The sequence below is a fragment of the Gallinula chloropus genome (genome assembly GCF_964237585.1).
Source record: "Gallinula chloropus genome assembly, chromosome: 5".
In the NCBI taxonomy this organism is placed as follows: Eukaryota; Metazoa; Chordata; class Aves; order Gruiformes; family Rallidae; genus Gallinula; species Gallinula chloropus.
This window is the reverse complement of record NC_140090.1, coordinates 15,908,927-15,924,098: the sequence shown is the minus strand read 5'-3', so window position 1 is coordinate 15,924,098 and position 15,172 is coordinate 15,908,927. Positions and strand designations below refer to the sequence as shown.

The following is a 15,172-nucleotide window of genomic DNA, read 5'->3' as shown; positions in this document are numbered from 1 at the left end:
GCTTTGGCATACCTGGAAGAGACCTATAGGAGTATGCAGAAGTCTTCCTGTGCCCTTCAGCTTAATGCTGTTCTTGTGCTTCTTTCTTTGCCTGCAAATGGAGCTACTGGGAGCTAACTGAGCAACCAGATCCAGGCCCTGTTGTTGGAGCAGGCTGTTGGAATAAAGACAAAGAGCCATTTCCCTTTGTTTGCCCACTGAATCCTGTTTGCATACATTCAGCCACAACACACATGCTTAAAAAAATCAGTGAGCAAATCACTGATTGATCAGCTGTAATGGGGGTGTGGAGCCAGGCACCGTCCCCACAAGGTGTGTTGTGGGGCTCTCAATCCAGCTGGGCAGGGACCGCCCCTCAGGAGCAGTCACTGAGGGTCCTGTACCTGGGCCAGCGGCAGGAGCAGTGGCACCACACAGCTGATCTGCTGACTGACTTCTTGGCCGCCATCCAGGGCCAGCGGATCTCTGCACAGCCAAGACACGCCGCTCCTCCGTTCCTGAAAGATGGGACCTATTTTTGTCTAATGCTGCATTGATTATTCAATCAGAGAGCAGAGTGGGCCAGCCGGCGTGCATGCGTGTGTGCTGCTTCCACCAGCGGGCATTTCTGCAGAGGCTCCACGTGCCTACGAGACTCCAGTGCGGCTCCGGCGGCTCCCGCAGAACGAGCACGTCGCTGCTGAACAAAGAGCTGCGGGGTTTGGACCTGGCTCTGAGCCCCCCTCCCTTTCTGCAGGGAAGGAGCTCGGCTTCCAGCACAGTCAGAGCAGCACCTGGCCTTTCACACATGTCCTTTCAACTCCACACTCCTTCTCTACACCCATCTCCATACAGTTTCCCACTGTTGCAGCAGGACTCGAGAGATGTATTTTGTCATGAATAACCATATGGCTCTCTCTGCTCCAGTGGATCAATGTGTTTAGCATTTAATGAGGGCAACATAATTAACATTTTCTGAGGGGGAAAAGAAATTCTTTTGCTTTGTGAACTGCATCTTGTGCTTTTGCGGGTGATACATTATAATCAGGATGATGCTTCTCTGCCACTAAATCCCATGCTGCAATCAAGTGCCTGGTGTCCCTGGGTTAAGTTCCTATCCATGGGCAGAGGCAGGAGTGCTCACCTGCCTGTCACAGCTTCTACACCACAGCAGGAGATTCCCTTGTAGACAGCTGGTAGGACCTCCCGCACCAGCTGCATAAATTGTGCTGTCTAGTAAGGATGGAAAAAGCCCTCAGCTCTGTGCCAGGCTGTGTTTTTCCAACTGCCTTCTGTCCTGTCACTCCTCCTACTACAGCCGCCATCCCCGCAGACACGTTACTCCTGGAGGAGGGAAGCTGTGGTCCATGGCACGCCATTGTGGCAGCAGCAAGAGAAGACAATTCTTTAGCCAAGGTGAGGCCACAGTGGGGTCATCCCCCACTGAATGGGGCTGCTTTTGGTGTGTACGGTGTCCCAACTCTGTAGGGAGCCAGAGGTAAGAAGAGATCAGCATGAGGCCACATTAATCCAGCTCTGGAGTCACTTCTTGGAGTAGTGACTGATGGTTCTTGTCCTGGAGGGATGGCTGCCTACTGACAGAGACATCTTTCAGACCCAGATACAACAGTCTGTAAACAAGAGTACAGAGAACAGGCCCATGGGTGATCTCAGGTCAAGTAGTACCAGTTTCCCTCACCAGTTGGAGTAAGGCTTGGCTTTACTAAACTTATTTTGCCTTACAAGTATTCCTTGAAGCAGTGCTTTTCTTCCTGAACCAAGACTCACTGATGGCAGCCACAGCCTGAGTCGCTCTGCCCCATGGCAAAGCTGGATCCACAACACCCCTATGACCACACAGTGTTTGGCAGAAGTTGTTTGATAAGATTAAATAACATCAGGGATCCAGTACCCTGTAGTCCAGACAGCACTTTGCCTTCTTGAAGAGTTCCAGTCAGCAAACTCGTAGGAATGACAATCAGTTGGGGACAGTGAGGAGAGGTCAGCCATCACTACCTGCTGAGTGCTGAAGAGATGAAGGGCTGGGCATTTACTGTGAGCCAATTCACTCTGCTCAGCCATGGCCACATCACAGACCTCTCTGTGTCCTACAAGGCTCAGGTCTTACTCAGACCTTTACTGCAGACTTAGCCACTCTCAGTTCCTTTCATTGCTTTCACTCTTTGCTCAGCATTGATAGCGCCCGTAGGTACATGTGAACTCTTACTTGCCCCTTTCAGCCTGCATCCACATTCACTCAGCTGGGTATCACAGACCCTAAAGAACATAGAATCACAGAATGTGTAAGGTTGGAAGGGACCTTTAGAGGCCATCTAGTCCAACCCCCCTGCAGTAAGCAGGGGCATCTTCACCAGATCAGATCACTCAGAGCCCCATCAAGCCTGACCTTGAATATCTCCAGGGGCAGGGCCTCCACTACATCTCTAGGCAATCTGCTTCAGTGATCCACCACCCTTATAATGAAGAAACTTTTCCTAATATCCAACCTAAATCCCCCCTTTTCAAGTTTAAAACCATTACCCTTTGGTCCTACTGCTGCATGCCCTCATGAACAGTTCTTCCCCAGCTTTCTTATTGGCACCTTTCAGGTACTGGAAGGCCACTATAAGGTCTCCCAGGAGCCTTCTCATCTCCAAGCTGAACAAGCCCAACTGTCAGCCTGTCTTCACAGGAATGATGCTCCAGCCCTTTGACCAGTTTTGTGGCTCTCCTCTGGACATGCTACAACAGGTCCATGTCCTTCTTGTGTTGATGTGTAAAAATCTTCAGCTCTTGTGGAAGAACCTTCTATACCAGAGAAGGAAGGCAAAAGTTTTGCTGTCCAGGGATCCTAGCTAGTGATGGATCAAAAATGATAGACTCCTGTCCTGTTGGCTTGATTTTGAACAGTGTCCCTGTGTGAGAGATTAAGACCTTTTCAGGTGTGGTGAGACCTGCTGGGACACTGTGGGGGGAGTGGAGAGGAGAGGCTACAGCACCCAAGGTGGAAGGCTCTTGGTAGTCTCACAGATATCTTGGAGTCTGCAATGAAAGATTTTGTCCACTTTGTAGAGGACAAAGCAGCCAAACATTGCACTGTGATGTGTCCTAGGGATACCTTTATACCAACAAAAGCCCAAAGGTTCCAATTCCTGTTAGAGAAGAGTGCTTGGGTGGCTGGAGCAGTCTGGAGGGATTGGGCTCAGACAGGATTCACATCCCTTAGAAAATGAAAAACTGTGAAACTGTACCCATTTTTTCTTACAGAATTTCATTTTCTAATAAAAGCTGAGAGGGAGGCACTAGTTCTACCTTCAATAAGCAAATGTCATGTTTTGATCATTATTGAACAAAGCATTCTGATTTAGCATTTAGAGATGACTGCTCACGCTGAGTATTTTAAATTCAGTGTCAGAATTGGAATACAACATTAAAAAAAAAAAATCAAGTCCAAATGAAACATTCTCACCTGTCTGAAAATATATATGTATTCTTCCATTCTGGGGGACAGTGTGACTTCTTCAAGTCTCACTCCAAGCAAGTGTGAAGCCATATTTCCAAGCCCTACAAAAACAGAGCTGTTGCCCAGCTTTGCCTTTTAAGAAATACCCCAGAAATGGCTGAGGGTGCAGCACTGCACTGACAGTGGTTTTGTCAAAGTACCATCAGCTTCAGGATAACAAGATTCAGGACCTGGACTTGGAAGACCGACTGCAGTGGTACGAGCTTAGTGAAACGGTGCTGCTTCTCTCTTCCCCATGAATCTCTGTCTCTGTGAACTTCTGGGACAGAACATCTGGAAGCAGAGACACAGAGACCAGGGTGTGCATTTGGCCAGTGCTCTGCTCAGCCCAGTTTTAAATTATTTTCTACTCCTTCCTTTAATGACATAAGAGTATCTGCCATGCAGTCAACGAGTGACTTTCACCTCTTGTGCACCGAGTCCTTTCAAGATGTGGGGTGCTGTTCTCATCCCCGTTTTACATTTGGGGAAAAATGCACCAGGAGGATCTATACAATCCCAGCTACAAAACAAGGTGGGGAAGCTTTAGAGAGCATGGGGTCATATGGGTAATGCCTCCAAGCCCTGTCTCCCTGTACTGGCACAGTTATGGGTAGTCTCACAAGTGGAGATTGGTGCTGGAGATGTATGACTCAGAAGCCAGGCCTGACTGCCAGGGGAGCTCCAGTCCTTATTTATTTATTTGTTTTTTCCAGAAAGAGTCTCATTTATTGCTGCCTGCATAGCCAGAGACTGCCCTTTAATCCTCTGCTTTATTGTGCTCCGTGAATTAAATACCACAGGAGTACAAGAGCCCTTAAGGGCCCAACATCCATTTTGCTGTAGCTGTCCACAGCCAGCTGAGTTTACAGGAGTGCTCTGGTTTGTAGGTTATCTATTGCCTGAGCAAAGATTTCCCTGGGTTTTATCTTACCTATTTTTGCTGTTATTTCTTGTTTGTTTTGTGGGATTTCTGTTTGGTTGGTTGGGTTTTTTGTCCTGGTTTTGAGGCAGGATGTAAAAGTGCTGGTCTGGGCAGGGCAGAAGAAAGTTGTGGTGGTTGGCAGTTCCTACACTTACAGCTGAAAATACTCTGGCATTTCCAGCTCGATGGTGTTGCTTTGTGTGGTTCCTGGGGTCAGGCCAGCTCCTCTGTCACAGACAGCATCCTGCAGACAACTGATGCTATTTTCCTATTACAGTGATGAATGAAAAGGAATTCCCTGTCCCTTAGACACCTCCTGTCAGCTCCTTAATACTGCCAGTCTTTCCTCATTTGGAATCTTATCAGCTCAGCTCTACAGGGTCCAGCCCATGTGCTGTCGAGGAACAGCAGGGTGGGCAGGAGACATGAATGAGTATAGGTGCCCTGGGATGAAGGTAGCACCTCGCAGAAAAGCTGGCATCTACCTGGCAGCCATAAAAGTTCTCCAAATGGTCCTACAACATATCGTGCCCAGCTTCCACCGGCTCCCCAAGCCCAGTGATAGGCAGCCCTACGTGTCTTCTCAGTTCATCCCACTGCGTAAAGCATCCCTCCTCCCGCAGCTTCAAGTGCTGTGCATGTGGGATGGGCTGCTGCTGCTTCAGAGAGGAACCTATAGCAGCACCCTGTGTACACAGGGATCACCGACACATACTAGTGTGACATGAACTCCTGATGTGCTGCAGTGTCACAACCTGGAGATTGTCTCTCGCCGTAGAGCTCAGCAGCATCCTGAAAAATCACAGTGCTGCCTGGAAGAGAGAGACACTGTCAGCTGTCAGGCCAAGCACTCCCATCAGTAATAAATGAGCTCCCTTCTTTCCCCAGCTCCCCACACTCAGCCCCAGGGGGGCAGGGCAGGTGGTCTGCCATGATCACTTGCCTGGTGGGGCAGCAACTATGGGGACCCTCTGAGAAGCTGGTGTGCTGGATCCATCTCCCACCTGGCAAGGCTCTTGCTGAGTCTGGGGGCGGGTGTTAATGGCTGCAGAGAGCCTGGGGCGTAGTGTAACCACCCGCCCAGATGGGACCTGCTGCTCTGTTGCTCTGCCAGATGGAGCGGAGGAGGCAGGGAAGGAGAAGGGCTCTTTTTGCCTTGGGGAGGTGGGGGAGGCGGGTGTGGTCCTGGCCCACCTGAGGCTGAGGAAGCTTTGAGGCAGAGCCATCCTTGAACCTTACCTTGCATGAGAGAGAGACACGCTGCAATAAGGACAGGGCTTGCCTGTTAGTCAGCAGGTGAAGGCTTGGGGACCAGCCTGTTTGTGCTGTTAATGACCCAAAATGGAAGCGTCCACACTTCAATACAATACCTCCCCAAGACAGCTGGGAGCAGCTTTTCTGAGCAGCGTCTCACTCCCTGAGGGGCTCAGACTCAGTTTTGCTGGAGTCGTGGCCCCTGTGGCCTGAGGAAAGTCAAGTATGGCATGCACAGCGTGGGAAAGCCGCCTGCCAGTGCAGCCCCATTACAGCACATGCACTTAAAGGGTGATGAGCAGAAGAGCTTTGCCTTCCCCAGACCCATGGGCTCCGTGACAGCACATGTCATCCCGTGGTCAACAGAGGTCAACAGCAGCCACCCCAGTTCTGCCAAGCCAAAACACAGCCCACATTTGTACCTATTTAATCAAGTCTTTCGATATTAAAAAATGTGCATGGAGAATGGTTGATACGAAAGTGCCAATTCTAATCAGCTAATTATGTTTTCCACATGCTAAACATTCTCTTGAGCTGTAATCATTAGGAATATATTTTCAGTTTATGCTGTTTGTCACTCAATGCTGGACATGGCTTGCATGCCCTCCTTGTGCAGTTCCAGCACTATTCCGATGAAACCTTTTCTAGATGGCTTGTGAACTGGAGACATCCTGCTCACTGCTTCAGTGTCTTGCACCTACTGGAAATGTCTAAAAGACATCACCAGACATCCCAGGTTATCCATTACCTACCCTTACTTCTCCTGTGTGCAGAACAGACTGTCCACTAAGCTCTTGAAACATCTTGAGGACAAACATTATGGTTTGGAAAGCAGAGGTAACAGTTATGAAGGAGTCTGTGCTTCCCATTTGATTCCATCTGAAAGCAAAGGATCCCTGAAAATCTGTATGTAGCAGTAGTTTGTATGAAAAGTGACTGTGTGATGAAAGCATTCCTGAGCTGAAGGAAAGTATGATGTGAGGATAATGGACTCCAGAAAAGCAGCAGCAGCCTCAGGGGAGCAGAGCAGGGAGTGTCTCTTGGGAAGGGAATCTGAAGGATAAAAGAGCCACGAGCAGCTCACGGCTGCCAAAGGGGATGATACCAAAGGCACAACAGCAAACTGTGCCTGTGCAGGGGAAAGCTCAGAAGCGTGGGAAGAGAGCACTGAGGCTGCAAAATCAGAAGCTGCAATCACACAAAAGGCAGAAAGAAGAGCCAGCAAATAATGAAAAGTCTCTAGAAGTCACACAGGCATTGGGAGCTGTCAGAGCTGAACCCCAGGATGGCCATCCAGAGATACAAAAGGCAATAAGAAATGTGTCTGTAAGCATATGCAAAGTAAGGAGAAGAACTAGGCAAGTCTACGAGCTCAAATAATAATTGATACCAAAAGGGTCCAAGAGTTAAATGTTGCCTTTGTTTCAGTCTTCAAAACTTAACTAAAATAATTTTAATGAGGAGAACGGAGCCCAGGGCAGAATCAGAAAAGAACAGACTCAAAAATATTCAAACGAGTTAGCTCTGTCCTTGTCAGCATGTCCTAATGAACTTCAGAGGAAGCTGCAGGAGCAGTCTCTGACCCATGAGCATTTCATCATCAGGAACTTGGGGAGGATGCAGGAGGCGCCAGGCAGCTGGGGAAATGCAACCAGACTACCTAACTTTAAATATAATCTCTCATTAAAGAAGGTAGGAACTGAGGATCAAGGAAATGAAGGGCAAATCAGCTTAACTGATTCATAGAAAGATATTAGAATAAATTTTTTAGCAATTGATGAGCATGAGAGTATAACTGTATCGGATTTGGAAGGACAATTATCCTGGTGGCTGAGGAGTAAGCAGTCAGTTTGACAGGCCATGACTTGGGCAATGCTCTCAGTGCCTTGCCTTAAGATTCTCCTAAACCAGAGAAGAGTGTTCTGGATTAAATAACTGTAATGCAGGTGTACAGCCAATCAGAGAACTGCTTTCTCAGTGGTTGTCAGTGATATACTGTAAACTGGAAACACATTTCAAGTTTTGGACTCTGCTCTCCTCAATATTTTTATTAATGGCTGAGATAATGAAATAGGAAGTGCTGCTAGAAAATTCACAGATGATACCAGGCTTGGAAAGGCTGCAAACACTGTGGAGGATCAGATCAGCATTTGAAATGATCTTGGCAAATTGGAGAAATCAGCAAGATGGAGTTGAATGAAGAGAAGTGCGAAGCGCTGCTCTTAGGAAGGAGAAATCAGAATCTCAAACACAAGCTGGGCCAAGCAGTCACACTGCTGAAGACAGCGATTCTGTGACATAACAGTTTCCTTCATCAGGGTATCGAAAGCAAAGTGGGATATACAGTGCTGATTTTGCACCTCTGCTCTGGGGACTGCACCCTCCTGGGAGTCCACTTGCAGAAAGAGGGGTATGAAAAGAAGAGGAGCTGGAGGTGATGGACAGAAGTGAGGAGAGGGAGGGCATTACCTGATTCCCCACCTGATCATCTCTGATGTTCACATCTCCCCGCCCAAACCAGCTCATTGGTGGTGGTCCCACTGGTACCACAACATAACTTTTCAATGATGACTCTACCTCTCCCTACTCCCTGGACCACTCTCTTCCCCATTGTCTGCAGAGCACAGCTCTGCAGCCATGAGTCTCAGCCACTGGAGGATTTAAAGACACTAGGTTGTTTAAAGAACTTCTTGTATTCAGCTGGAACTGACCCTGCCACAACACCAGAGGATGCTAGATACTAGGTGTCCCTCTTCCAGCCCATATTTGCATGAAAAGGTCCCCTCTGGCTCTCTTTTCCCAGTTTATCACCAAGGATTATCCTGCATCATAGATGAAGGATAAAGTACAGTGTGGGTTGGGAGGGTCCAGTGGGAGCTCAGTTAGTCATCTCCCACATACTTGTGAAGCTGGTGTGGGGCAGAGGCCCATGGTTGTTTCTAAAGGGCATTTTGAAGTGGAGTGATCTCATGAAGGACTAGGAGGGTGTGGGGCAGCCTAACTTGAGCAAACGCAAAGCATGGAGCAGAAGTCAGTACACTTTATTGTATTACACTGGAAACCCAAGGTTGGGGAACACAGCCAAGCCTAAAGAGACCCTCTACAGCTAGGTATGTCCTGTACCATATGCTCACTCTTCTGGATTTGTTTTAACACTTTTCCTTATGCTTTTGGCCACTGCTGGAGGAGGCAAGGTGCTGTGATAAACAGACCCCTCCCTTGTCTGAAGCAGTACAGTTGGTTGTGTGTGCAGTGATGTCAATAGAGGGAAAGCTCGGCAATGAAAGTGTTTTCTCCCAGGAGGATTGGTTTGCCTTGGCCTGAGCCACTGCTGCTGTGGATGCAAGCATTAAGCTTTGATCACAGCTGCCATAATCTTCCCCTGACACCCAGCAATGAAAGCAGTAGAAACAAGCTAAAGCATGGCAGCTGTCTGGCTGAGGTGACACTATGTTCTGAAAGGAAATCGAAGGGTAAAGTGCTTCTGAGGGTGGAAGCAGGAGGTGACAGCTCAGGTGACAGGACAGGGGCTTTATGAGAAGAGGGACAGAGTAACTGGCTGGAATGGACTCTGATTTTTCCTCCTGTAGATAATGAGAGTGACAGAGCAGGGGTGATGTACCACTCACTGTCAGCAGAAGCCTTGTTTTGGTGGTTTCTTTTTACTGGCAAACAAGAAAAACAGTTACTGCCCCAAGAATTTACCTGTCTCTTTCAAGAAAATGTGTGGCAAGTATTGGGATAGAGGAAGGTTAATTAGAGACTGAGTCTGGGTGAAAAGATTACTTGATGCAGAGGCTGACAATGTGCAGAAGGTGACTGCTTGTCATTTCTGGGAAACTGCTGCTCCAAAGTTGCCTTAAATTGAAGGCTCACAGCCACTTCTCCCAGGATGGTGGTGCACCAGCTGACCCACCATCCGGAGCCACAAATGCAGTTGCCCTTGTTACATCTGGGTTTTGCCCATGTTCTTCCAACAGCCCTACTAGCCATTGGGCTGAGCAAGGACCTCTCTCTTGACCAGTCTTGCTACATACCCACTGATGGCAGTGCAACTCTGTCCCAACTATTGCCAAAAGACAAAGAGCCACCTGCACGCAGCCTGTACATGTCCACCCTCAGAACCAAGAACAGCTCCTTGCACAGAGACTGCCCACATGGGTCTTGATGTGTGGGCAGGTGTTGCAAGGCCCAGAGAAATCCTACAGTGACACGAGCCTTACCTCTGGGCCATGATGCTCACCTTTGGTCATGCTCTCCTTTCCAGCTCTGGCATTTTGAGAGTCCAGAAGCTCAGGGTTATCTGTGGAAATCAGTAGGACATGGAGATGAAACTGCTTTCACCACTGCTAGCTCTGTTGCAGACTGCATCTTGATCTTCTGGAAAAGAAACAATTGAGTTATTCTTGTTCTGGAAATGAAAATGAGAGTGAGGGTGGGAGGTAAATGGAAGAGGTAAGTCTTTACCCAGAGCTAGCAGCTGTCAGCCTGCACTCCCAGGTGCTGTGGGCATGCACCCTTGGGTATACAGCTGCACTGACACAGCCCTTGTCTAGCCAACCTGTATTCATGTTGCTTACCTGTTGCTTTAAATCCAGTGTGGAACCAAGCTCTGTGCTTCTTGGGGCTCAGTCACTTCCCGTGGTACTTCTGCCTCAGAGCAGTGGTTAGGTGCTGGGTACACTCCCAGCACCTAAAGTGAAAGGAAGCATAAGATATGCATAAGCATAGGCAATGTGTACAGTTTTGGTATAACCTGTTGCCAAGGTGTTTGCCTGTGCTGTGAAGCAGAAAGCAGCTTCTCAGCTCATGGAAGTAATCCCTGCATCCAGCTCAATCACTAGACTCTCCTGCCTGGACTCTACAGAGCTGCACATGGGTGACCATGATCTGACCCTCTGCATGGACTCAGTAATAACAAAGCTGCAAGAGAAAGAGCAGAAAAGGCTAACATATGGAGAGAGTGAACACAGTGAAGAGAGGTCAAGATGGTTTCCTGTACGTACTGTTCCATATTCAGCAGCATTTGTTTGGAGCACTGCACTGGGTTAGGCCTACCATGTTACCCCAGAGATTCTGTGACTTGTCCTGGGAGCAGCACAGCCACATCAATGCGGCTGTGCAAGCAGAGGCATTACAAGCTGTTGTTGTAGACTTTGCTGTCAGGTTAATGACCCCATCACATAATATGGGCTGTCTACCGCTCCAGAGCCATCTGGGAGACCTTTTCATGGCACAGCCAGTGCAAGGAGAAATGACTAAGAATATAGGAATCACCATGGCTCCATCTATCCAGCTTCCCTGTTTCCATCTACAGCCAGAAAAAGATGTAAGAGTGGAATAAGAACAATACAAGTCTACATGATGCATCTTACCCAAATACTTCCCCCAGACCTCAACAATTTTCAGCTCAAGGAATGCCTTTTAATGTTGGTCCAGCCAGGCTGCTATATGTCAAAATGGGAGCGACAACAACACACCTTCAGTGTTCATGTTCCACAGGAGCTTCATTTCACCAGCATGACAAGCAAGGGATTTCATGGAACAGGCAACAATTGGGCCAACATGTTTTGCATGAAACTCACTGAGATTTTCCATCCAAAAGGTAGGGTTTTCACAGAGGATCCATTGAGAACAGATTTTATGAAGCAGAAGAGGGCGAGATAGAATTGGGAGCACTGGAAAAGGACTAGGCCATGATCAGAATCCAACTGAAATTCTCATATAGACATTTCTGCATGGGAAAGAGAGAAGTGTACAAAGAGAGAAGTTCGCACCAACCTGTTGCCTTCCCCACATACACAGGATTTGGTTTACAGAATAATTGCTTCTAGCTGGACACTTCTAGTTAAACACAGTTCTTCCTGAAGGATTTCCCATTAAAGTCTGGCCTTTAATTGGAAAGTTTCACCTCTGTAAACAAGAATGATGCTCGAGGGAGGGGTGTTTCTGGAAGGGTGCGCACAGACCTGAACATAGGAAGTCCAGTCCTAATTTATCTCAGGCAGACAAAATTTGTTTCGATGGGAGCATTAAGTGTCCTGCAGCTTGATATAAACTGATGGACTCTTGCTTACTCTTGGCATTTACTCTCACAAATGAATCACTGTTACTTCCGCCTCCCTGCCCACCCCTCCACTTGGTTCCTTTTTAATTTTACAGCTTCCTGAGCTTGACACTGGGAAATCGATAAGTAATTTAGAGCCTGGTAAATACAGAGGAAAACAAGTTATTTTGTACTTTTATAAATATTTGGAAACCAAAATTATCTAAGAAAACAGGTGCTCAGTTGACTCAGCAACCCATCCATCAGCATCACACAGTTAATTGCATAAGATCATAAACATTTATAATTAGAAGGCAAACAAACAAGAATTTTATAAACAGCCCTCTTGAATCAGGCTGCGCATTAAATATTTGTGATAAGGTAATTAAGAATAGATTTACAATCCTGGCTCAGTGTTTAATACTTCGGAGAATGGATTTGATTCTATGGAGAATGTTCTACAGCCAAGGAGAAAACATTCGATTTTGGCTCTTTTATCCAAGGCTTAAAGTGGTCTCAGGGAAACATTGGCTCTATCATTGATCAGAGTGGAATTCCATTCATTACAGATCAGAAAGCTCATTTAAATACATGTCTAATGTCCCTAGTTGTGGCCTGATCCACTTCAGGCCTGCTTCAAAGCTCTGTCTCCTTGGCTGGATCTGCAGGCTTTCCCTAAATCCCACCTTTTATGATTGAGGCTTTGATCAGAAGATGTCAGAATTCTCAACCATGTTTCAAACCAGAGAGGAAAACCCACATTTTGCTATTGTGGCATTATGGGGTTTGGTTATGAGAAGTCGGCATCACTACAGGATTTAAGCTGCGCAATCTCAGTGGTCTGTGGGAACCAGAGGGAAGGCCTCTCTTGTGCTGCTGTGCCCAATGCCATTCCCTCCCCCCAAATAGCCAGATCTGCATATTTAAACTCTGGTGTTTCTCCTACAGCCAATAGACAAGCTCAGCATCCCGTTGTAATGACCATAAGGGTTCCCTTGAAGCTAATCTGTGGTCGAGTCAGCAGGGCTTCTGGTTACACTTAAAGCCAGCAAAGCTAGAGACTCAATCTGTACTAAAACTAAGGTTTAAACTCTGTAAAGCCAGATGCAGACCCTAAGAAACCAGTTGGCTGCATCCCATCCCATCAGTGAGTAACAGGGAGGTCAGCCCTAAGGGTAGGATGATCTTCAGATACTTTTGGGTTTGATACAGCACAGGTTTACTGAAGTAATTATCTGTCATCAGAAACTAGAATGGTCTGGAGAAAGTGGGTGGAGGGTAAAGCCATAGTGTTTGATTCAGCAGGAACAGCCATAAACCACTTTATTCTGTGGTGACCATCATCTCTCCACACGTTGCTGGTCAAGGCAACCTCCTTGTTTAGGCATGGTTTTGCTTTCTAATTCTTGTTGGCCTTTTGTTCTTTGCTCTTGTTTTTATGTGCTCCCAACTGTCTGGCAAGAGAGCTGCTCATCCTAGATGTGTTTCTGATGATCTTACCCTGACCAAGAATGGTAAAGCCATTGTTTCTGAGAACAATGAAGCTATTAATGCGGTAACTCAGTCCTGCTGCTGGTCTGACTTCAGTTACATGGGACGCAAAGGCACTTTCCTAACAGATTGCTGCAAAACAAGGAGACTCAGACCCCTCATTCTGCATACATCCCACTCTCTAACAAAGCTTGTTGATTATATTACAGTCTGTCAGCTGTCAGTCTGCATGAGATGCTGCAGCTTCCTCCAGCCGCAGCAGGGAAGAACACCACAGTGTGCAGTCACTGCTGGTCCTAGAGCTTCCAGAGGGTCTAGCCAAAGCCTGGAAGCTTGATTACAGAGCTTTGTGCTCAAGTACTGCCATCATCTAAACAACTTCTAACGTCATTTAATCCCCAGTCTTCTTGTAAGGGTGGGGAGGATGACGGAGACCAGTGGGGAGTGAGGTAGCTGCTGGGTGGAAAGGCCTGAGCTGCTCAAATGTGGAGACCATTAGAATTCAGGTGGCCCACAGCCCAGTGCCTTCCCCTGGACATCAGCAGATGTAGATGGGTAGCGGGACATCCTTGGAGCACTCACAGTGTAGGCTCATCTGCCCTTTCTTTCAAGCAAGTTGTTTTCTCCCTCGGAAAGGAGCAATGACGTATGATGAGGTACCTGCTCTGCAGATGAGCAAAACTTTGCCCAGGATGACAAACCATTTACAGGTACAGACAGACCCTTTTTTTGGCTCGATTGTCGCCTCTGGCCTCCACGTACACGTCTGCTCTGCTGCTGCGTGTGTGGGGAGAGACTTGGGCTGTGCACGCACATGATGCTGGTGCAGCAGACGTCACCAGCACGTCAGATCCAGCTACACCCCCTCCAAACATGCCGCTAGCTCGGTGAATCATGCCTATGCAGCATGCAAAACTAGTCCAGCGATAGAAAAACCTCGGGCATTTATTGGTAAACAGATACTGTTTTGCTGTAAGAGCATAACTCACTCTGCTGCATTTACAATCCGTTTATTGATTGCTGAGATAAAGCTGTAATCCTTTTAATTCAGGGGAAAAGGGATCCAGCAGAGCAGGAGCACCAGTGCTCTGCCCATCGGTGATTAAAATACGCGATTTATCATTGAATAAACACCGGCCAAAGGAGACCTGAGCTATCCAGAGAGCTGAGGGCAGGATGCTGGGGTAGGTTTATGGTTCTTTCTAAAGTTTTGTTTCTGTTTTATGTTTATTTCTTTCCCCCTTCCCTCCAGGTCTAATAATACACGAAGGGCCCTCGGTTTACCGGATTTTTAAACGGTGGCAGGCGGTCAATCAGCAGTGGAAAGTGCTGAACTATGACAAAACAAAGGACATGGAGGAACAAAAAACAGGGACCAGGACAAATCAGCGCCCCTCCTCCCAAACCACCCACTCGTCCTCCACTGGTGGTACAGCCACTAACTCCGCTCCAGCCGACAGCGGGGCACGGGCTGCCGGCCATGCCACAGGCACCCTCTCTGACCACCACTGTGCTTACACCATCCTGCATATACTCAGCCACCTGAGGCCTCACGAACAGAGGAGTCAGTCTAGTAGTAACAGAGAGCTCGTCATGAGGGTCACGACGGTCTGAGACGAGGAATTCAGGAGGCCTTAACACGAAGCGGAGGAGACAAAGAACTCATAAAGCAGAGGAGCATGGTGTGCCTTTTTCTTTCTCTTTCCCCTTTTTTTTTTCTGTTTTCTTTCTTTTTCCTCTTTTTTTTTTTCTTTTTCGGTAACTGCACAAGATATAAGAGGCGGCACCTGGCCAGCTGAGGAGAAAAAGCAGGTGGAGGGAGAGCTGCACACTCATGCTAAAGAGGTTAATGTTTTCCAGCCAGTTTAAACAACAAAAAAACAAACAAACAAACAAAAAAAAACCACAACAAAAAGAAAAGAAAAAAAAACAAACAACCAACAACACAAATCACAAAAAAACCCAACAAAACAAG

The 15,172-nt window shown here is 47.5% G+C and overlaps 1 protein-coding gene across 1 annotated transcript in view; it reads left to right on the top strand.

The window, feature by feature from the left end:
- The window catches only part of MARCHF4 (membrane associated ring-CH-type finger 4), a gene marked incomplete at both ends in the record, with an annotated part of 96,887 nt that extends 82,076 nt beyond the window's left edge, over positions 1 to 14,811 (top strand). The window contains one exon of the mRNA XM_084265177.1: positions 14,450 to 14,811. Coding sequence (XP_084121303.1) covers positions 14,450 to 14,811 — 362 coding nt within the window. The remainder of the gene's footprint in view (positions 1 to 14,449) is intronic.
- Between the last annotated feature and the right edge of the window lie 361 nt (positions 14,812 to 15,172).